The sequence below is a fragment of the Hyla sarda genome, chromosome 3 (assembly GCF_029499605.1).
Source record: "Hyla sarda isolate aHylSar1 chromosome 3, aHylSar1.hap1, whole genome shotgun sequence".
NCBI classification, from domain to species: Eukaryota; Metazoa; Chordata; class Amphibia; order Anura; family Hylidae; genus Hyla; species Hyla sarda.
This window is the reverse complement of record NC_079191.1, coordinates 441,520,150-441,539,451: the sequence shown is the minus strand read 5'-3', so window position 1 is coordinate 441,539,451 and position 19,302 is coordinate 441,520,150. Positions and strand designations below refer to the sequence as shown.

The 19,302-nt window shown below is 45.1% G+C and overlaps 1 protein-coding gene across 2 annotated transcripts in view; it reads right to left on the bottom strand.

Annotated features, from left to right (window-relative positions):
* MOCS1 (molybdenum cofactor synthesis 1) overlaps positions 1–18,064 on the bottom strand; it is a 46,129-nt gene extending 28,065 nt beyond the window's left edge. Inside the window, exons 1-2 of one of the 2 annotated variants that reach the window (XM_056568631.1) lie at positions 17,873–18,064; positions 1,988–2,123 (exon numbers count right to left, since the gene is read on the bottom strand). In XM_056568631.1, coding sequence (XP_056424606.1) covers positions 1,988–2,123; positions 17,873–18,001 — 265 coding nt within the window. In that variant the 5' untranslated portion in view covers positions 18,002–18,064. The remainder of the gene's footprint in view (positions 1–1,987; positions 2,124–17,872) is intronic. The other variant, XM_056568632.1, reaches the window with a different exon arrangement.
* Between the last annotated feature and the right edge of the window lie 1,238 nt (positions 18,065–19,302).

The following is a 19,302-nucleotide window of genomic DNA, read 5'->3' as shown; positions in this document are numbered from 1 at the left end:
AGTTTATATATGATCAGTGGTTTGGATAGCCTCCTTGTGTGATTCAGCAATAGGGAGGAATTTCAAACCCTGATAGCTCTCCCCTGAGGAAGCCAACGAATAGTTGGCAGAAACACGTTGAGAGAATCTGATGTTCTACCATTTATGTGAGAGAATACCTTGGCTAAATGTGCAATCTTACCCCTTACTGTGGAGCACTTTTTCTTTTGTGGTGACTTTTAAAAGAATATTAATACAAACGCACTTTTATAGCACTTCTTTTTTTGTTTGTGATAATGCCATTCATTGCGCTACATAGTGCTGCAGTTGCCTAAAAAAATAGTGGCAAATAGTGAACACAAAAGAGTGTAACACACGTGTTATGGTGCATGATAATACTGCTATTACGCCTAATGCTGCACTATATGCCACTATTTTTTTTCTTTTATTAGGTAACTGTAGTACAATTTAGGCAACGCATAGTATCATTATGTTGGCAGTGTATGGTACTATTAATCAACATGTTATGGCGGCATTATCATTTAAGCCCTATAAGGCACTACTATGTATACACTATATGGCCTTTTTTTCTTTTGTACTGAATTATTATGTAGACACGAAACTGCATTAGTATGTGGGTAGTGTATAGTACTATTTAGCATATTATAGTGTAATTACTTACACTACAGTGTAGTGGAATTACTTGTGTACCATATGGCATTAATATACTGCATGTTCACTATACAGCAGCACTTTTGTAGGCAGTTGCAGTGCTTTGTTGACACTGAATAGCAACAGTATGCGGGCAGTACTATTATATGGCATATTGTGCAATTACTTGTGTTATTGTGTAGTAGCATTATGTGGTACGGCACAGTGCGGTACTACTTTGCAGAAGGTTGCAGTACTATGTAGGCAGCAGTATATGGATAGTGCATGGTACCACTGTTCGTCACGTTATAGTGTAATAACTTAAGCACTATGTAGTAGTATTATTTGTGCACTATATGGCACTGATGTGTGTCCACTGAATGGCACTACTTCACAGACGGTTGCAGTACTAGATAGGCAGCAATATGCGGGCAGTGTATAGCACAGTATCACTGATCAGAATGTTATAGTGTAACTACTTATGCAATATGTAGTAGTATTATTTGTGCACTCTATGGCACTGTTATGAGTTCACTGTATGGCAATATTCTGCAGACAGTTGCAGTACTATGTAGGCACTGGCAGTGGTGTGTGGGCAGTATATGGTGCCACTCTTCAGCATCTTATAGTGTAATCAATGTTCAGAATGTTATAGTGCAACTACTTATGCACTACATAGTAGTATTATTTGTGTACTATATGGCACTGTAATGTTTCCACTGTACGGCACTATTTTGAAGACTATGTGGGCAGTGTATGGTACCACTCTTCAGCATCTTATAGTGTAATTACTTATGCACTACGTAGTAGTATCATTATTATTTGTGCACTATATGGCACTGTAATGGGTCCAATGTGTGGTTCTACTTTGCAGAAGGTTGCAGTACTGAGTAGGCAGCAGTATATGGATAGTGTATGGTACCACGGTTCAGAATGTTATAGTGTAACTACTTATGCAATACGTAGTAGTATTATTTGTGCACTATATGGCACTGTTATATGTCCATTGTACGGCACTATTTTGCAGACGGTTGCAGTACTATGTAGGCAGCGGTGAGATGACAATGTATGGTACCATTTCAGCATCTTATAGTGTAATTACTTATGTTCTACGAAGTAGAATTATTTGTGCACTATATGGCACTGTAATGTTTCCACTGTACGGTACTATTTTGCAGATGGTTGCAGTACTATGTAGGCGGCAGTTTGTGGGCAGTGTATGGTACTACTGTCCACCACGTTCTAGTGTAATTACTTATGCGCTATATGCAACTTTTATGTATTCCCAATAGAGACAGGGGCAGAGCACCGTGTGCACAGTATGGCAGTACAGTATGGCAGACTTCCGGATACTCACATCGCAGGTTACACTTCTCAGTCAGGGAGATCCTCAGGTAACTGTGCTGTCGGCCGAAGCTGTCGGTGAGGAAGGCGGAGAAGGGCAGGGCGTGATCTCGGATGAACTGCGTTCTGTCTGCGCTCGAGGCTAAGCCCTGAAAAAAAATATATATATATTTAAAAAATGCAGATTATTGCACGATTAACACAGCCACTACCTCCGGGGACTGCTTAGTGTGTAGAGGACTTTATGACAGTTCGGCTAGGATTCCACTTGTTTTTTCTTCTGGCAGTTCTTGTGCCAAAGCCAGAAGTGTATTCAAAAGGAATAGGACATATAAAGGAAGGACTTAAACTTCTCCTCCCTTATGGATCCACTTCTGACTTTGGCTCAAAAACTGCAGAGGCAGATCTCCAAAAACTGACAGAAAAAAAAAAACACCAAGTGGAAACCTAGCCTTAATGTATTATATAGACACACACACATACTTTAAACTGCAGTTCTGCTCTATTAACCCCTTAACGACGAAGGACGTAAATGTACGTCCTGGTGAGCTGGTACTTAAATCACCAGGACGTACATTTACATCCTAAGCATAACAGCGGGCATTGGAGCGATGCACGGATCATGCGCGGCAGGTCCCGGCTGTTGATCGCGATCCCGTGGATGTCCGCCATTAACCCCTCAGATGCCGTAATCGATACAGATCACGGCATCTGCAGCATAGCGGTAACTTAAATGGATGATCGGATCGGCCGCAGCGCTGCCGCAGCGATCCGATCATCCAGCACGGCAGACGGAGGTCCCCTCACCTGCCTCCACTGCCTTCCGGGAGTCTTCTGCTCTGATCTGCCTTCCCGCAGACCAGAGCAGAAGATCACTGATAACCCTGATCAGTGCTGTGTCCTATGCAAAGCACTGAACAGGATTAGCAATCAAGTGATTGCTATAAATAGTCCCCTATGGGGACTATTAAAGTGTAAAAATAAAAGTAAAAAAAAAATGGGAAAAAACCCCTCCCCCAATAAAAATGTAAATTGCCCCATTTTCCCTATTTCACCCCCAAAAAGTGTTAAAAAAAAATATTTTATACCGTACATATTTGGTATCGCCGCGTGCTTAAATATCTGAATCATTAAAATAAAATGTTAATGATACCGTACGGTGAACGGCGTGAACGTTAAAAAAAAAAAAAAAATCAAAACAGGATTAGGAAAACTTCAAAACAAAAAACTTTCTTTCAGGAACAGTGCCACCCCTAGCTGTGTCTCGTATTGCAGCTCATCCCTGTTCACTTTAAAGTGGTACTCCGGTGAAAAACAATTTTTTTTTCCATATCAACTGGTTCCATAAAGTTAATCAGACTTGTAAATTACTTCTATTAAAAAAATCTTAATCCTTCCAGTACTTATCAGCTGCTGAAGTTGAGTTGCTCTTTTCTGTCTGACCACAGTGCTCTCTGCTGACACCTCTGTCCGTGTCAGGAACTGTCCAGAGTAGGAGCAAATCCCCATAGCAAACCTCTCCTGCTCTGGACAGTTCCTGACACGGACAGAGGTGTCAGCAGAGAGCACTGTGGTCAGACAGAAAAGAGCAACTCAACTGCAGCAGCTGATAAGTACCGGAAGGATTAAGATTTTTTTTTTTTAAATGGAAGTAATTTACAAGTCTAATGAGAGAGGACGGGGGTCACAAGGAGCCCAGGAGCTGCAATACCAGACACAGCTAGGGGTGGCACTGTTTCTGAAAGAAAGTTTTTTTTAAGTTTTCCTAATCCAGAACAACCCCATTAATTTACCTGCAATTTCTATTGACGCCACTTGTCTCATCAGAGTCGAAGGCTAAACTGTTTCGTGTCCCCCATGCTTTACACTGCAGTTCTGCTTCACTAGAGACACCATTATGATCAATGACTTTTGTTTAGCCACATTATTGTCTATCTGTATCGGAGTTCTTCTCAATTCCACCTCTCTTGTCTCCCCAGAGGCCGAGGCTACTATTCTGTATCCCCCTCATGCTTTACCCTGCAGTTCTGCTCCCCCGGGGAACCATTATGATCAATGACTTTTGCTCAGCCACATATTGAGTTCTTCTGGATTCCACCTCTTCACCTCTAAGCACAGGCTCTGACCCCCATGCTTCACACTGCAGCTTGGCTTTTCTCCCCAGCTAGTATCAATGCAAGGATAGCCGATCCCTATTACAGCAAGATTGTAAACTAAGTAGCTATAACCTGCAGAAAATTGGCACAAAGTTCGAGGGGAGGAGCTTATACAAGAGGGCGGAGCCTTAAAAGTACCTTCAATTATTGTACAAGACGCATTGTGCAATGTTCTGCCTGTTTTTCTTACAGAACAGCGAGTACCTGGGGGGAGGGGGGGGGGGGGGGGGGGGGGAGAGAGGCCTCTCAACGATTTAAGTATGTAAGTGTAATGATAAAATAATTATAATGCTCAGACTGTTATTGACCTCAATGCTTTATACTGCAAATCTACTTGTTAAAAAATAAAATAAAAAGAATAAATTATTATTATTATAATTTTTTTTTAAAGTTTTTTTTAAACAAGTAAATTTGCTGTATAAAGCATGGGGGCAGCTAATTAGCAGTGTGAGCATTTATTTGTATTAATTATTATTATCACCAATGCTCAGACTGCTATTTAGCTTCCCCCATTCATTATATATCATTTTTATTTCTAATTATTATTGTTTAATAATATTATATATGTGGAATTGCAGTATAAAGCATTGAGGAAGCTTAATAGCTGAGTATTATTATGAAGAATTATTATTATTAATGCTTAGACTGCTAATTTAAATATATATATATATATATATTTATTATCATTATTAGTATATATAATTTTATTTATTTTAACAAGCAGAATTTCAATTTAAAGCTCGAAGCTCAATAGCAGTCTGAGCATAATTATTATTATTATAATTATTTTATTATTAATAAAAATAATAATAATTCATAATAATACTCTGCTGTTGAGCGTCCTCAACACTTTATACTGCAATTCTACTTCTAATAATTAAGAATAAAAATTATTTATATATTTATTTATTATTTTTTTTATTTTTTTAGAAGCAAAATTGCAGTATAAAGCATGGAGGAAGCTAAATCGGAGTCTGAGCATTATAACTATTATTTATATTATAATTATTATTATTGCTTTATACTTCACTGCTAGTTGTTTAAAAAAAATGACTATATATATATAATTTCTAATATATTATAAATAAAAATGCCTGTGGTGACCACTAGGGGGCACAAATTACAGCACATATCACCTAAATGAGTATTTCCAATCCTTGTGCCTCATGCTGTTGCACAACCCTTTTACAACAGCTGGAGGCACCACATGGGTTATGGTGGATTCTGGACTATTAGATTTACCGTTTACCTCGTATTGTGAAAGTTTAAATAAATCCACAGGGATTCTGAGAATTTACATTAGGAAAATAAAATCTAAAAATGTGGTATCCCTGTATGTATATATATATATATATATATATATATATATATATATACATACACACCGGAAGTCGCCACATAATGGCCGTAGTTATTGCATTATGACGGTCACTGACTATAAAGATGCTGCGTCCTGTATGACAACGAGTCACATGACCGGTCATCCGGAGCACAGAATGCAGCAGGGGTCGTCACATTGTACACAGCCGTATAATTCGTGTAAATCTCAAGGGCATGACGATACGAAAACAAGCGCGAGACGACAACACCGGACCGTGTCAGATCAGATTATATATGGGGCGTCAGATGACGGGGATTATTACAGACACTAAAAACGTAATTCTATTCATCCGGCATCTTATTATACTATTCTGGGGAGACTCAACACGGAGGTCATTTTTCTATTAATTCACCATGTAATTAATTATTAATTATTATTATTATTATTATTTTTTATATGCTGGATTAGTAGGATTTCCAGGGTACGGATTTAGTGGAATTTCCATGAGCAAATATGATCCAGAAGGGTCCGTACAGGATAAGAAAATCACGGATACAATGTATCAATCGCTTTCTGACAGTTGTATCATTCATGTCTGTTAAATTAAAGGGGTACTCCGCTGCTCAGTGCTTGGAACAAACTTGTGATGTCATAGCCACGCCCCCTCATGACGTCATGCCCCGCCCCCTCAATGCAAGTTTATTGACGTCATGCCCCACCACCTCAATGCAAGTCTATGGGAGGGGGCGTGACGGCAGTCACGCCCCCTCCCATAGACTTGCATTGAGGGGGCAGGGTGTGACATCATGAGGGGGCGGGGATATGACGTCACGAGCTCCCTGCGTCGGCTCAGTAGGCGCGGGGCGTGATGTCAATAGACATGCATTGAGGGGGCTGTATGTGACGTCATGAGGGGGTGGGGCTATGAAGTCACGCCCCCTCCCATAGACTTGCATCAAGGGGGCGGGGTGTGATGTCATGAGTGGGCGGAGCAATGATGTCACGAGCTCCCGGCGGCGGCTCAATAGGTGCGGGGCGTGACGTCAATAGACTTGCATTGAGGGGGCGGGACATGATGGCATGAGGGGGCGGGGCTATTACATCACATGCCGCCCCCTCAATGCAAGTCTATTGATGTCACGCCCCGCCCCTCAATGCAAGTCTATGGGAGGGGAGCGACGGCTGTCATGAGGGGGTGTGGCTATCACATCACAAGCTCCCGTCGCCGGCTCCAGCGTTCAGAACAGTTTGTTCCAAATGCTGAGCAGCGGAGTACCCCTTTAAGTAAACATCCACAAAGCAGGAAGAAAAAAAAAGTAAACAATCCGACTATTATCTGTCACAATCATTAGCTTAGTTATATTTTGTTTGTCTATAATTGCGACAGATAACAGTCAGACCGCATCCTCTTAGTCCTAAATGCAGAAATCTGGGAAATTCCAGTGGGTTCACTTACCTTTTCCCCCTACTCCGTGGATTTTTACTCATTGTGATCATAAAAAGGCCTGAAGAATACAACTGTCTGTGTTTTTAGTTTAGTTACATTGTTTTTGTCTGTAAGACAGACACAGTTGTGTTGTATTAAGCACATAGCGTAAACATCCACATTGCAGGGAGAAAGAGTAAGTGAACCCTTTGGAATTTTTTATTAAATTTTTGAATTTAGTACCAATAGGATTTGATCTATTATAGGTCACAATTACATACAAATACAATGGAACTAAACTAATAACGCAAACACTGTTGTATCGTTCATGTCTTTTCTTGAGCACATTGAGAAAATATCCACAGTGCAGGGAGAAAAAGTAATTGAACCATCTGGAATTTCGCATTTAGTGCTAATAGGATTTGATCTCTCAGAATTATAGACAAAAACACAATGGGGGAGATTTATCAAAACCAGTGCAAAGAAAAAGTTGACCAGTTGCCCATAGCAACCAATCAGATCGCTTCTTTTATTTTACAGAGGCCTTTTCAAAAATGAAAGAACCGATCTGATTGGTTGCTATGCGCAACTGGTCAACATTTCCTCTGCACTGGTTTTGATATGGTTTTGATGTATTGTTTGTGTCTATAACTGAGCACATGGAGTAAACATCCACAGTGCAGGGAGAAAAAAAAAAGTAACTGAACCCCAATGTTATTGACTTATCCAAGAGCTGATTGGTAAAAGGTGTATTCCATCTTTATATATCTTATCCAAAGGATAGGGGATAAGATGTATGATCACAGGGGTCCCGCCGCAGGGGACCCCCCAGCCTCTAGCATTCTCTGCTGGGCGCTAACTCCGAGACGGGAACGTGACATCACAGCCACGGCCCCTGGTGATGTCACGCCATGCCCCCTCCATTCATGTCTATGAGGGGGCTGGAGGGGACGTGGTGTGACGTCACTAGGGGCTTCTGCAATCATACATCTTATCCCCTATCCTTTGGACTGGAGCCAGAATACCCCTTTAAGAGAGGAGATGTGAAGTGTGGGGGTCACAGGGGCTTTACCCATCACATAAAGGCATATACAGTCTGGATAACGACAGTTCAGTTCTTCTTAAAGGGGTAGGCCGCTGCTCCGTGTTTGGAACAAACTGTTCCGAACGCTGGAGCTGGGAGCTCGTGACGTCATAGCCCCGCCCCCTCATGACATCACGCCCCGCCCCCTCAATGCAAGTCTATGGGAGGAGGCGTGACAGACGTCACGCTTCCTCCCATAGACTTGCATTGAGGGGGCGGGCGTGACATCATGAGGGGGCGGGGCTATGACGTCACGAGCTTCAGCGTTTGAAACAGTTAGCAGCGGAGTACCCCTTTAAGAAAGACGCTTCGTGTGAACAACGCCGCAATAAAAAAAAATGCGTTAGAGGGACACAAGAATCTGGATTGGCTACAGGAGCATTAAAAACCAAAGAATATTTTAGTTTGAAAAAAAAAAAAATATTAGGATATGCAAAAGAAAAAGAACAACAAAAATAAAATAATAATGATAATAATAATAATGATAATAATAATAATTATAATGATAATAATGATAATAAGTATGATGAAAATAATGATGATAATTATGATAATGATAATAATAATGATAATTATAATGCTAATAATAATGATAATAATAAGTATGATCAAAATAATAATAATAATTTTTTTTTTTTATTATTATTATTATTATTATAAAAGCAGAGATTAGAATAAGCAAATGTTTTGAAGAGAAAAAAAAATAAACTAATAAACAAACAAGTAAAAACCAAAAGTGAGAGAAGATTTGTTACAATGTTGTGGGGGTCGGATCAGGTCCAGATGTGCTTGTTGTACATGACAATACCTGCGCCCTCCCCCCGCCTTGGTTTCGGGGGTCAGCGGCGTCTTGTCTCCTCTCAGAACAATTTGTAATCATCTCGTCCCCCGCCACAATCTTCTGATTAATTCCCCGATAAATCCCTCAATAATCCACTCACCGCTCCGTGTTACAGGACAGTGGGATTAATATACCGGGGGGGGGGGGGGGGGGGGCGCAGGAGATTAGGAGCCACAATGTATCCGCTGATCATCCTGTGACACTATATGTGCCCCAGTATATGGCTTGTCCCATCCAGAATCATATCTGAATCTGGGAAAGTTGGGTGACTACCAACAGGGGCCACAGCGCTGCTGAGATGAGGGGCTGCAAGAATGAAGAAGATCTGGAGACCAGCCGCATGCAACCGTCCACTCCCTCCCCACTACATAGCCTGCCATTCAGGAGCCTGGGAAAGATGGGTTCGTAATGGAGGCCACAATTGCTGTCACCCAACTTTCCCAGAAGGAGTTAACCAAGAAACGGCCAAACACTAGAGGATAGGGTTAACTCCTCAGTGAGTAGTGGCCTCTCCGCTGCAATCATTATTGGAGTAGTATTTTTGTAGGTAGGTAGGAGGCCACTGACACTTCTCTCTAGAGCAGTGGTCTTCAACCTGCGGACCTCCAGATGTTGCAAAACTACAACTCCCAGCATGTCTTGACAGCCAAATACCTGTCAACCTCCTCCAGAGGATCCACACTGGTCAAGAAAGGTAAATTAAGGCTTCCCTTTTGCAAAACTTCAACTCCCAGCATGCCCGGACAGCCGTTGGCTGTCCGGGCATGCTGGGAGTTGTAGTTTTGCAATATCTGGAGGTTACGCAGGTTGAAGAGCACTGCTCTAGAGGCTTCTGGGCTGCGCTTATCACGTGTCCCCACAAGGAGAGAAACAAGAGGCCGAGGAGAGGGAGAGAAAATATTTAACAGCCGCCGGATACAATGTAACCAGATAAACAGCGCTGGGATCCAAAGGTCTGTGTGTAAAGTGCGCTGGGCAGAGCAATGGGGGAAAGAAGCACAGAGTATTTCAGGGGAGGAGGGCGCTGCTCTTGGGCTGCTCTTATTTCTACATTTTGCTTTGTTGCTCTTGAGAACAAGCCGGGTAATGTAAAAAAAAAAAGGGAGGGATGATATATATACTGCATATATATACACGTGCCCAGGGGGATTGGAGGGGGGGAGAGAAGTAATGGTAAAAGGGGATCAGAGGGAGGGAGGAATTATTGTCATCATTGGAATGATTATCTCCCTCCATCTTTAACCCTCTGTGCCATACTTTCAGCCTTTGGGGGTACAGTCGCCAAAAAGGTTGAGAACCACTGCCGTAGAGCTGCACTCACTATTCTGCTGGTGAGGTCACTGTGTACATACATTACATTACTTATCCTGTACTGATCCTAAATTATATACTGTATTATACCCCAGAGCTGTACTCACTATTCTGCTGGTGAGGTCACTGTGTACATACATTACATTACTTATCCTGTACTGACCCTGAGTTATATCCTGTATTATACTCCAGAGCTGTACTCACTATTCTGCTGGTGAGGTCACTGTGTACATACATTACATTACTTATCCTGTACTGATCCTGAGTTATATCCTGTATTATACTGCAGAGCTGTACTCACTATTCTGCTGGTGAGGTCACTGTGTATATACATTACATTACTTATCCTGTACTGATCCTGAGTTATATCCTGTATTATACTCCAGAGCTGTACTCACTATTCTGCTGGTGAGGTCACTGTGTATATACATTACATTACTTATCCTGTACTGATCCTGAGTTATATATCAGACAGGAGGCGAGTATCTTGCATTAAACCTTTCTTTTAATGCCCATAGCAGAAAAAATTACAGAGAATTCATTTCATTAACATTAGAAAAAATGTCATTAAAACTACAACTCCCAGCAGCCCCTGGACTCCCCTCCCCTGGGTCGGAGACCCTATATAAGGGGCTGGCTGGACCTCCACTTTTTCTTTCTTTCTGCTCATGGCAGATAAGTATTGTCTTCTATATTTCATTATATATATATATCTTATTGTGTTGTACTGTTCGCTGATTCTGAGGTGTGGCAGTTTTTACAACTGTTCACCCCAGTCTCTTTGAGATAACTTCTTGTTCTTTTCTTATTATTTTTTCTGAATTTCTTCATTTTTTTCTCCCTACACAAGACCACCAAACCAGCAGTTCACTCCTGCTCACAACAATATGCCCTACCCATGGCCCAACCGGCACCTTTTTTCCCTCCTCGAGGACGACCCTGGAGGGGACGCGGAGGTCGCGGATTCCCTAAATCTCGGCCACCGACCGGTGAGTACATTCCCACTTTCAATTCCACACACGTTAGTGGGGGGCAGGCTAACGTATTTTTCCAACGTCTGGTCCACGATTACGGCAGACGCGTGGATCCTCAATACGGTAACCGGATAGAGTTCCAATCTCTTCCCGAACTGAATGTTGTACCTCATCCCATTCGGTTCTCTACTCAAAACATGGAGCGCATAGACAACGAGCTCCAAGAGCTTTTGTCCAAAGGAGCGGTGCTGGAGGTAGACCCCCTTTCACCCGGGTTTGTCAGCAACATCTTAGTGAAGAAGAAAGATGGCGGCTATTGCCCAGTGATCAATCTGAGGGACCTCAACCAACACGTGGTTTACCGCCATTTCAAAATGGAGGGAATCCATCTATTACGCGATCTTCTCTGGCCAGGGGACTGGCTAGTGAAAATCGACTTGAAGGATGTATATCTTACCTTCCCCATACACTACACCTCTCATCCTTTCCTAAGGTTTCTGTGGAGGGACCGAATGTGGCAGTTCACCTGCCTTCCGTTCGGATTGTCATCAGCCCCTTGGTGTTTCACCAAACTGCTCAAACCAGTGATGGCTGTTCTTCGGAGCAGAGAAGTACGCCTTATCATCTATCTGGACGACCTACTTCTTATGGCACGTTCCAGAATGCAGGCCTGGCTGCACAGCCAGTGGGCAATTTCATTGATAGAGGAACTTGGTTTCCTCATCAATCGCAAAAAATCGGTGCTGATACCCTCGCAAGAGATGGAATTCCTGGGTTTCCTAGTGGATACCAAGAGAGCCATCCTGCTGTTACCAAAATCCAAGTTGGCCCTGATCCGCAAAGAAATCAGGGCGACGTTACGCAAGGGTCGGGTATCCTTGCGTATGATTGCTCGCATAGTCGGCCTGTTGTCGGCCTCAATTCAGGCAATTTTTCCAGCTCCACTTCACTATCGAGCCCTGCAAAGACTCAAGGCCCTCCATCTACGCCAGGGGCTCATATGCGGACGAGGTTCCCCTCTGTCCGGAGTCGGTAGAGGAGCTGTTGTGGTGGCTTCGTCACGCCGTCGAATGGAACGGCAGAACAATTTTCAACTCCTGCCCGGACGTTATTATAGAGTCCGATGCGAGTCGCCAAGGATGGGGTGCTCGTTGCGGGCAAGACACTACCGGAGGGAGATGGTCCGTAGAGGAATCTCTCCTCCATATCAATGCTTTAGAACTCCTGGCGGCATTCTTTGCTATCAGGAGTTTTCTCCCTCACACTTCCAACAAGTGTGTGCTTTTGCGTATGGACAGCGTGGCAGCGGTTCAGTAGGCCAGCCGCCTTGGGGACACGAGGTCCAAGGTGCTGGCGGACATTGCGTCCGAGTTTTGGCACTTTTGTCTGTCCCGGAATATCATTCCAGTGGCGGAATATCTCCCCGGCATATCCAATACTGTGGCAGATTGGAATTTGCGCTACCTGACGGATTCCAGCGACTGGTCACTGGCCCGTCCGATTTTTCTGGCATTACGAGACCTTTGGGGTCCGTTACATATGGACCTTTTTGCCTCTCATCTCAACCGGCAATTACCCCGCTTTTACAGCTGGAGGCCGGATCCGGAAGCGTCAGCAGTGGACGCGTTCCGTCAGATATGGTCACGGGGGACGCATTATGCGTTTCCTCCGTTCAATATGATTACCAGAGCCCTTCTCCAAGTAGCGAGTCAGAGGGTGACGGTAGTGCTGATCACCCCTTGGTGGCCAACGCAACCGTGGTTTCCCCTACTGCTGGGGATGGCGATCGATTATCCATGATTGATCCCCCACTCACCTCAACTTCTCTCAAACCCGATCAAGGGTTTTCATCCTCTAATATGGACGGCAATCTTCCACTCCTAGCATGGTTGGTTTTGGGGTCTCGGACACCGGTAACGATCTTTCACAATCGGCTAGAGACCTTCTCGCCTTGGCCTGGGCCCCAGGGACTAGATCGGCATATCGATCTGCCTGGGCCCTGTGGGTTCGTTGGTGTGATCAACGGCAAATTGATGCTGTTCAAGCACCTGTTTCAGTCGTAGTGAACTATTTAGCGGACTCTTTTGAGTCTGGAAAGTCTTATAGTTCGCTGAATGTCTATCGTTCTGCCATATCGGCATATCATTGCCCGGGGGATGCGTTACCTGTAGGTAAACATCCTCTGGTATGTAGGCTTTTACGGGGAGTAAAATTTAAACGTCCTCCTCGTCCTAGATACCAGTCGATTTGGGATGTCTCCCGTGTGCTAGAACTTTTTTCCGCTTGGGAGGACAATGATGTCCTTTCCTTGAAAAACTTATCTATTAAACTTACGACCCTTTTGTGCTTGGTGTCCATAAAAAGGGTATCGGACGTAAAAGTGTTGGATATATCCAGGTGACAATTTTCGCCTGATGGGGTACGGTTCTCTGTGGTCCGCAGAACTAAGACAAGACTTCAAACAGTCTTCTATCCCTTTTTTCCCGACCACCCACGCCTTTGCGATGTCTGCAACGGTATGAGGAGCGGACTGCAATATTGCGGTCTGTTGGTCATAATCAATTATTAGTTTCCTATGTCAAGCCTCATCTTCCGGTAACCTCGGCTACCTTAGCCAGGTGGGTGAGGGCGGCCATGGATATGGCTGGAATTGACGTTTCTCTTTTTGGTGCCCACTCTTCTATAGGGGCTATGGCCACTAAGGTGGTCACGTCAGGGGGTTCGCTCTCGGACCTTTTATTAGCTGCTGATTGGTCGTTGACCTTTAGGCAGTTCTATTTTCGGCCGCAGGAACATGTTTCTGTGTCTGTCCTCTGAACGTGTATGTTCGCATGTTTTCTGATTAAACTTGTTTAGCTTTAAACTTGCAAGATATGAGCCTCCTGTCTGATATATAAATCGGGATTTTCCTAGCTAACGTGACGGAAAATCTAAGTTATATGAAGACAGGAGGCGAGTATCTTCCCTCCCTTCCCACCCTGTTACGGTGTGTTTTCTCGTTTCAGGATATTGAAGAGTGGATCCTGCATCTACGCAGCAGAGTATGAGAAGTCCCTGAGTGACAGCTGTTCTGTTTTGTTCCAGTTGAAACACAGTTGCTGGGGCCCAGTTGGCCCTGACGTCCAGTTCCGGAGGTGGAATTCGTTTGCCGTCGGAGTGTATCCGGGGTATCAAGATGCTGTGCGCTGTTTCGGAGTTCGCACGAAAGAAAGATGAAGAGGAGGTCCAGACAGCCCCTTATATAGGGTCTCCGTCCCAGGGGAGGGGATTCCAGGGGCTGCTGGGAGTTGTAGTTTTAATGAAATTTTTTCTAATGTTAATGAAATAAATTCTCTGTAATTTTCTGCTATAGGCATTAAAAGAAAGGTTTAATGCAAGATACTCGCCTCCTGTCTTCACATAACTTAGATTTTCCATCATGGTAGCTAGGAAAATCTCGATTTATATCCTGTATTATACTCCAGAACTGTACTCACTATTCTGCTGGTGAGGTCACTGTGTACGTACATTACATTACTTATCCTGTACTGATCCTGAGTTATATCCTGTATTATACTCCAGAGCTGTAATCACTATTCTGCTGGTGAGATCACTGTGTACATACATTACATTACTTATCCTGTACTGATCCTGAGTTATATCCTGTATTATACTCCAGAGCTGTAATCACTATTCTGCTGGTGAGGTCACTGTGTACATACATTACATTACTTATTCTGTACTGATCCTGAATTATATCCTGTATTATACTCCAGAGCTGTACTCACTATTCTGCTGGTGAGGTCACTGTGTACATACATTACATTACTTATCCTGTACTGATCCTGAGTTATATCCTGTATTATACCCCAGAGCTGTACTCACTATTCTGCTGGTGAGGTCACTGTGTACATACATTACATTACTTATCCTTTACTGATCCTGAGTTATATCCTGTATTATACTCCAGAGCTGTACTCACTATTCTGCTGGTGGGGTCACTGTGTACATACATTACATTACTTATCCTGCACTGATCCAGAGTTACATCCTGTATTATACTCCAGAGCTGCACTCACTATTCTGCTGGTGAGGTCACTGTGTATATACATTACATTACTTATCCTGCACTGATCCTGAGTTATATCCTGTATTATACTCCAGAGCTGCACTCACTATTCTGCTGGTGGGGTCACTGTGTACATACATTACATTACTTATCCTGCACTGATCCAGAGTTACATCCTGTATTATACTCCAGAGCTGCACTCACTATTCTGCTGGTGAGGTCACTGTGTATATACATTACATTACTTATCCTGCACTGATCCTGAGTTATATCCTGTATTATACTCCAGAGCTGTACTCACTATTCTGCTGGTGAGGTCACTGTGTATATACATTACATTACTTATCCTGCACTGATCCAGAGTTACATCCTGTATTATACCTCCGTCAGTCCCTCATATATCCAGTGACGATTCGTATTATTTGTGGATTACTCCTGAGAACATTCTGTATGAGCTTTAGGCACATTTGGCGCCCGGTCGGGTCACATGATATAAACATCACAAATATTTTCTACTTGGCAAATAAAGCAGCAAAACAGGACTAATACTATAATAACAGCGGATCATGGAGAGGAGTATACAGGACATATACATGGTATATACACAGTGATTACAGAAGTATTCACACCCCCTGCAGCACTGGAGGTGGCACTGCTGCCGCGATTACACTTCTATAGGAGACCAGAGCTGGAGGGCGATCGGAATCATTTACACTGAGGATTTCACGGAGAGAACTCAAGTATTTCAGTCATTGTGATAGAATATGTGGGACTGAGCCAACCGCAGGGACAGGGGAGAGAGAGGAGCTGCAGGGACAGAGGAGAGAGAGAGAGGAGCTGCAGGGACAGAGAAGAGAGAGAGAGAGAGGAGCTGCAGGGACAGAGAAGCGAGAGAGAGGAGCTGCAGGGACAGAGAAGCGAGAGAGAGGAGCTGCAGGGACAGAGGAGAGAGAGAGAGAGAGAGGAGCTGCAGGGACAGAGGAGAGAGAGAGAGAGAGAGGAGCTGCAGGGACAGAGAAGAGAGAGAGAGAGAGGAGCTGCAGGGACAGAGAAGAGAGAGAGAGAGAGAGGAGCTGCAGGGACAGAGAAGAGGGACAGAGAAGCGAGAGAGAGAGAGGAGCTGCAGGGACAGAGAAGCGAGAGAGAGAGAGGAGCTGCAGGGACAGAGAAGCGAGAGAGAGAGAGGAGCTGCAGGGACAGAGAAGCGAGAGAGAGAGAGGAGCTGCAGGGACAGAGAAGCGAGAGAGAGAGAGGAGCTGCAGGGACAGAGAAGCGAGAGAGAGAGAGGAGCTGCAGGGACAGAGAAGCGAGAGAGAGAGAGGAGCTGCAGGGACAGAGAAGCGAGAGAGAGAGAGGAGCTGCAGGGACAGAGAAGCGAGAGAGAGAGAGGAGCTGCAGGGACAGAGAAGCGAGAGAGAGAGAGGAGCTGCAGGGACAGAGAAGCGAGAGAGAGAGAGGAGCTGCAGGGACAGAGAAGCGAGAGAGAGAGGAGCTGCAGGGACAGAGAAGCGAGAGAGAGAGGAGCTGCAGGGACAGAGAAGCGAGAGAGAGAGGAGCTGCAGGGACAGAGAAGCGAGAGAGAGGAGCTGCAGGGACAGAGAAGCGAGAGAGAGAGGAGCTGCAGGGACAGAGAAGCGAGAGAGAGAGGAGCTGCAGGGACAGAGAAGCGAGAGAGAGAGGAGCTGCAGGGACAGAGAAGCGAGAGAGAGAGGAGCTGCAGGGACAGAGAAGCGAGAGAGAGAGGAGCTGCAGGGACAGAGAAGCGAGAGAGAGAGGAGCTGCAGGGACAGAGAAGCGAGAGAGAGAGGAGCTGCAGGGACAGAGAAGCGAGAGAGAGGAGCTGCAGGGACAGAGAAGTGAGAGAGAGGAGCTGCAGGGACAGAGGAGAGAGAGAGAGGAGCTGCAGGGACAGAGGAGAGAGAGAGGAGCTGCAGGGACAGAGGAGAGAGAGAGAGAGAAGAGGTGCAGGGACAGAGGAGAGAGAGAGAGGCGCTGCAGGGACAGAGGAGAGAGAGAGAGGCTGCAGGGACAGAGGAGAGAGAAGCTGCAGGGACAGAGGAGAGAAGCTGCAGGGACAGAGGAGAGAAGCTGCAGGGACAGAGGAGAGAAGCTGCAGGGACAGAGGAGAGAAGCTGCAGGGACAGAGGAGAGAAGCTTCAGGGACAGAGGAGAGAAGCTTCAGGGACAGGGGAGAGAAGCTGCAGGGACAGGGGAGAGAAGCTGCAGGTACAGGGGAGAGAAGCTGCAGGGACAGAGGAGAGAGGCTTCAGGGACAGAGGAGAGAGGCTGCAGGGACAGAGGAGAGAAGCTGCAGGGACAGAGGAGAGAAGCTGCAGGGACAGGGGAGAGAAGCTGCAGGGACAGGGGAGAGAAGCTGCAGGGACAGGGGAGAGAAGCTGCAGGGACAGGGGAGAGAAGCTGCAGGGACAGGGGAGAGAAGCTGCAGGGACAGAGGAGAGAAGCTTCAGGGACAGGGGAGAGAAGCTGCAGGTACAGGGGAGAGAAGCTGCAGGGACAGGGGAGAGAAGCTGCAGGGACAGGGGAGAGAAGCTGCAGGGACAGAGGAGAGAGGCTTCAGGGACAGAGGAGAGAAGCTGCAGGGACAGAGGAGAGAAGCTGCAGGGACAGGGGCGAGAAGCTGCAGGGACAGAGGAGAGAAGCTGCAGGGACAGAGGAGAGAAGCTGCAGGGATGAGCAGGGGGACAGGAGCTGCAGGGAGTAGACTGTGAGATGTCACCTGTGCAGTACTCGGCACCTCCACCGCCGTCACTCCGGACACACATCCCCGCCTGGCGCCTTCTAGCGGTCTGGTGTGTAGGAGAGTTTTCCGCAGCAGCCCATACACCCGCCCTCCGCTCGCTGCCATGTCCCGGGCCGTGCTGGAGCCGAGCGGCCGATCCTCAGCCCTCACTCCACACTACCAGCCTGTCACGGAGCGCGCTGTCCCCCCAGCCAATCACAGCCTGGCCTGTCACTCCCCTAGCCAATCACCGCCCGGCCTGTCACTCCTCCAGCCAATCACCGCCCGTCCTGTCACACCTTCAGCCAATTACCGCCAAGTCTGTCATTCCAACAGTCAATCACCGCCAAGCCTGTCACAGTTTCAGCCAATGAGAATCTAGCCTGTCAGAACCTCATCCAATGAGCGGCGGAATGCACTTTCGGGTTGCGGTGGTTTTCGGGAGTTGTAGTTTCTCGTATGTTGTGCTTATAATTCGGCCGCATGTTTGTTGTGTGCTGGATAAAGTGTGTGCGGGCTCCCCCTGCTGTCTGCTGGCCTAACTGCAAGAAGCTGTGTGTCAGGGACGGTCGGGTCTGTCCCAGGACATGATTTGGTCCCTGATCTAGGGCCGGTTTTAGACTTTATGTGGCCCTGGGCAAAATTAAAAGTGGGGCCCCTAGAGCCAGTCACATTTAGTTAATTCAGGTTGTAACATGCCAAGAGTGTTGCAAGTTTATTAACCTCTTAACCCCTTAAGGACTCAGGGTTTTTCAGTTTTTGCACTTTCGTTTTTTGCTCCTTACCTTTTAAAAATCATAACCCTTTCAATTTTCCACCTAAAAATCCATATTATGACTTATTTTTTGCGTCGCCAATTCTACTTTGCAGTGACATTAGTCATTTTACCCAAAATGCACGGCGAAACGGAAAAAAAAATCATTGTGCGCCAAAATCGAAGAAAAAACGCCATTTTGTAACTTTTGGGGTCTTCTGTTTCTACACAGTGCATATTTCGGTAAAAATTACGCCTTATCTTTATTCTGTAGGTCCATACGGTTAAAATGATCCCCTACTTATATAGGTTTGATTTTGTCGCACTTCTGGAAAAAATCATAACTACATGCAGGAAAATTTATACGTTTAAAAATGTCATCTTCTGACCGCTATAACTTTTTTATTTTTCCACGTACAGGGCGGTATGAGGGCTCATTTTTTGCGCCGTGATCTGAAGTTTTTTATCGGTATGATTTTTGTTTTGATCGGACTTTTTGATCACTTTTTATTAATTTTTTAATGGTATAAAAAGTGACCAAAAATGCGCTTTTTTTTTACTTTGGAATTTTTTTGCGCGTACGCCATTGACCGTGCGGTTTAATTAATGATATATTTTTATAGTTCGGACATTTACGCACGCGGCGATACCACATATGTTTATTTATTTATTT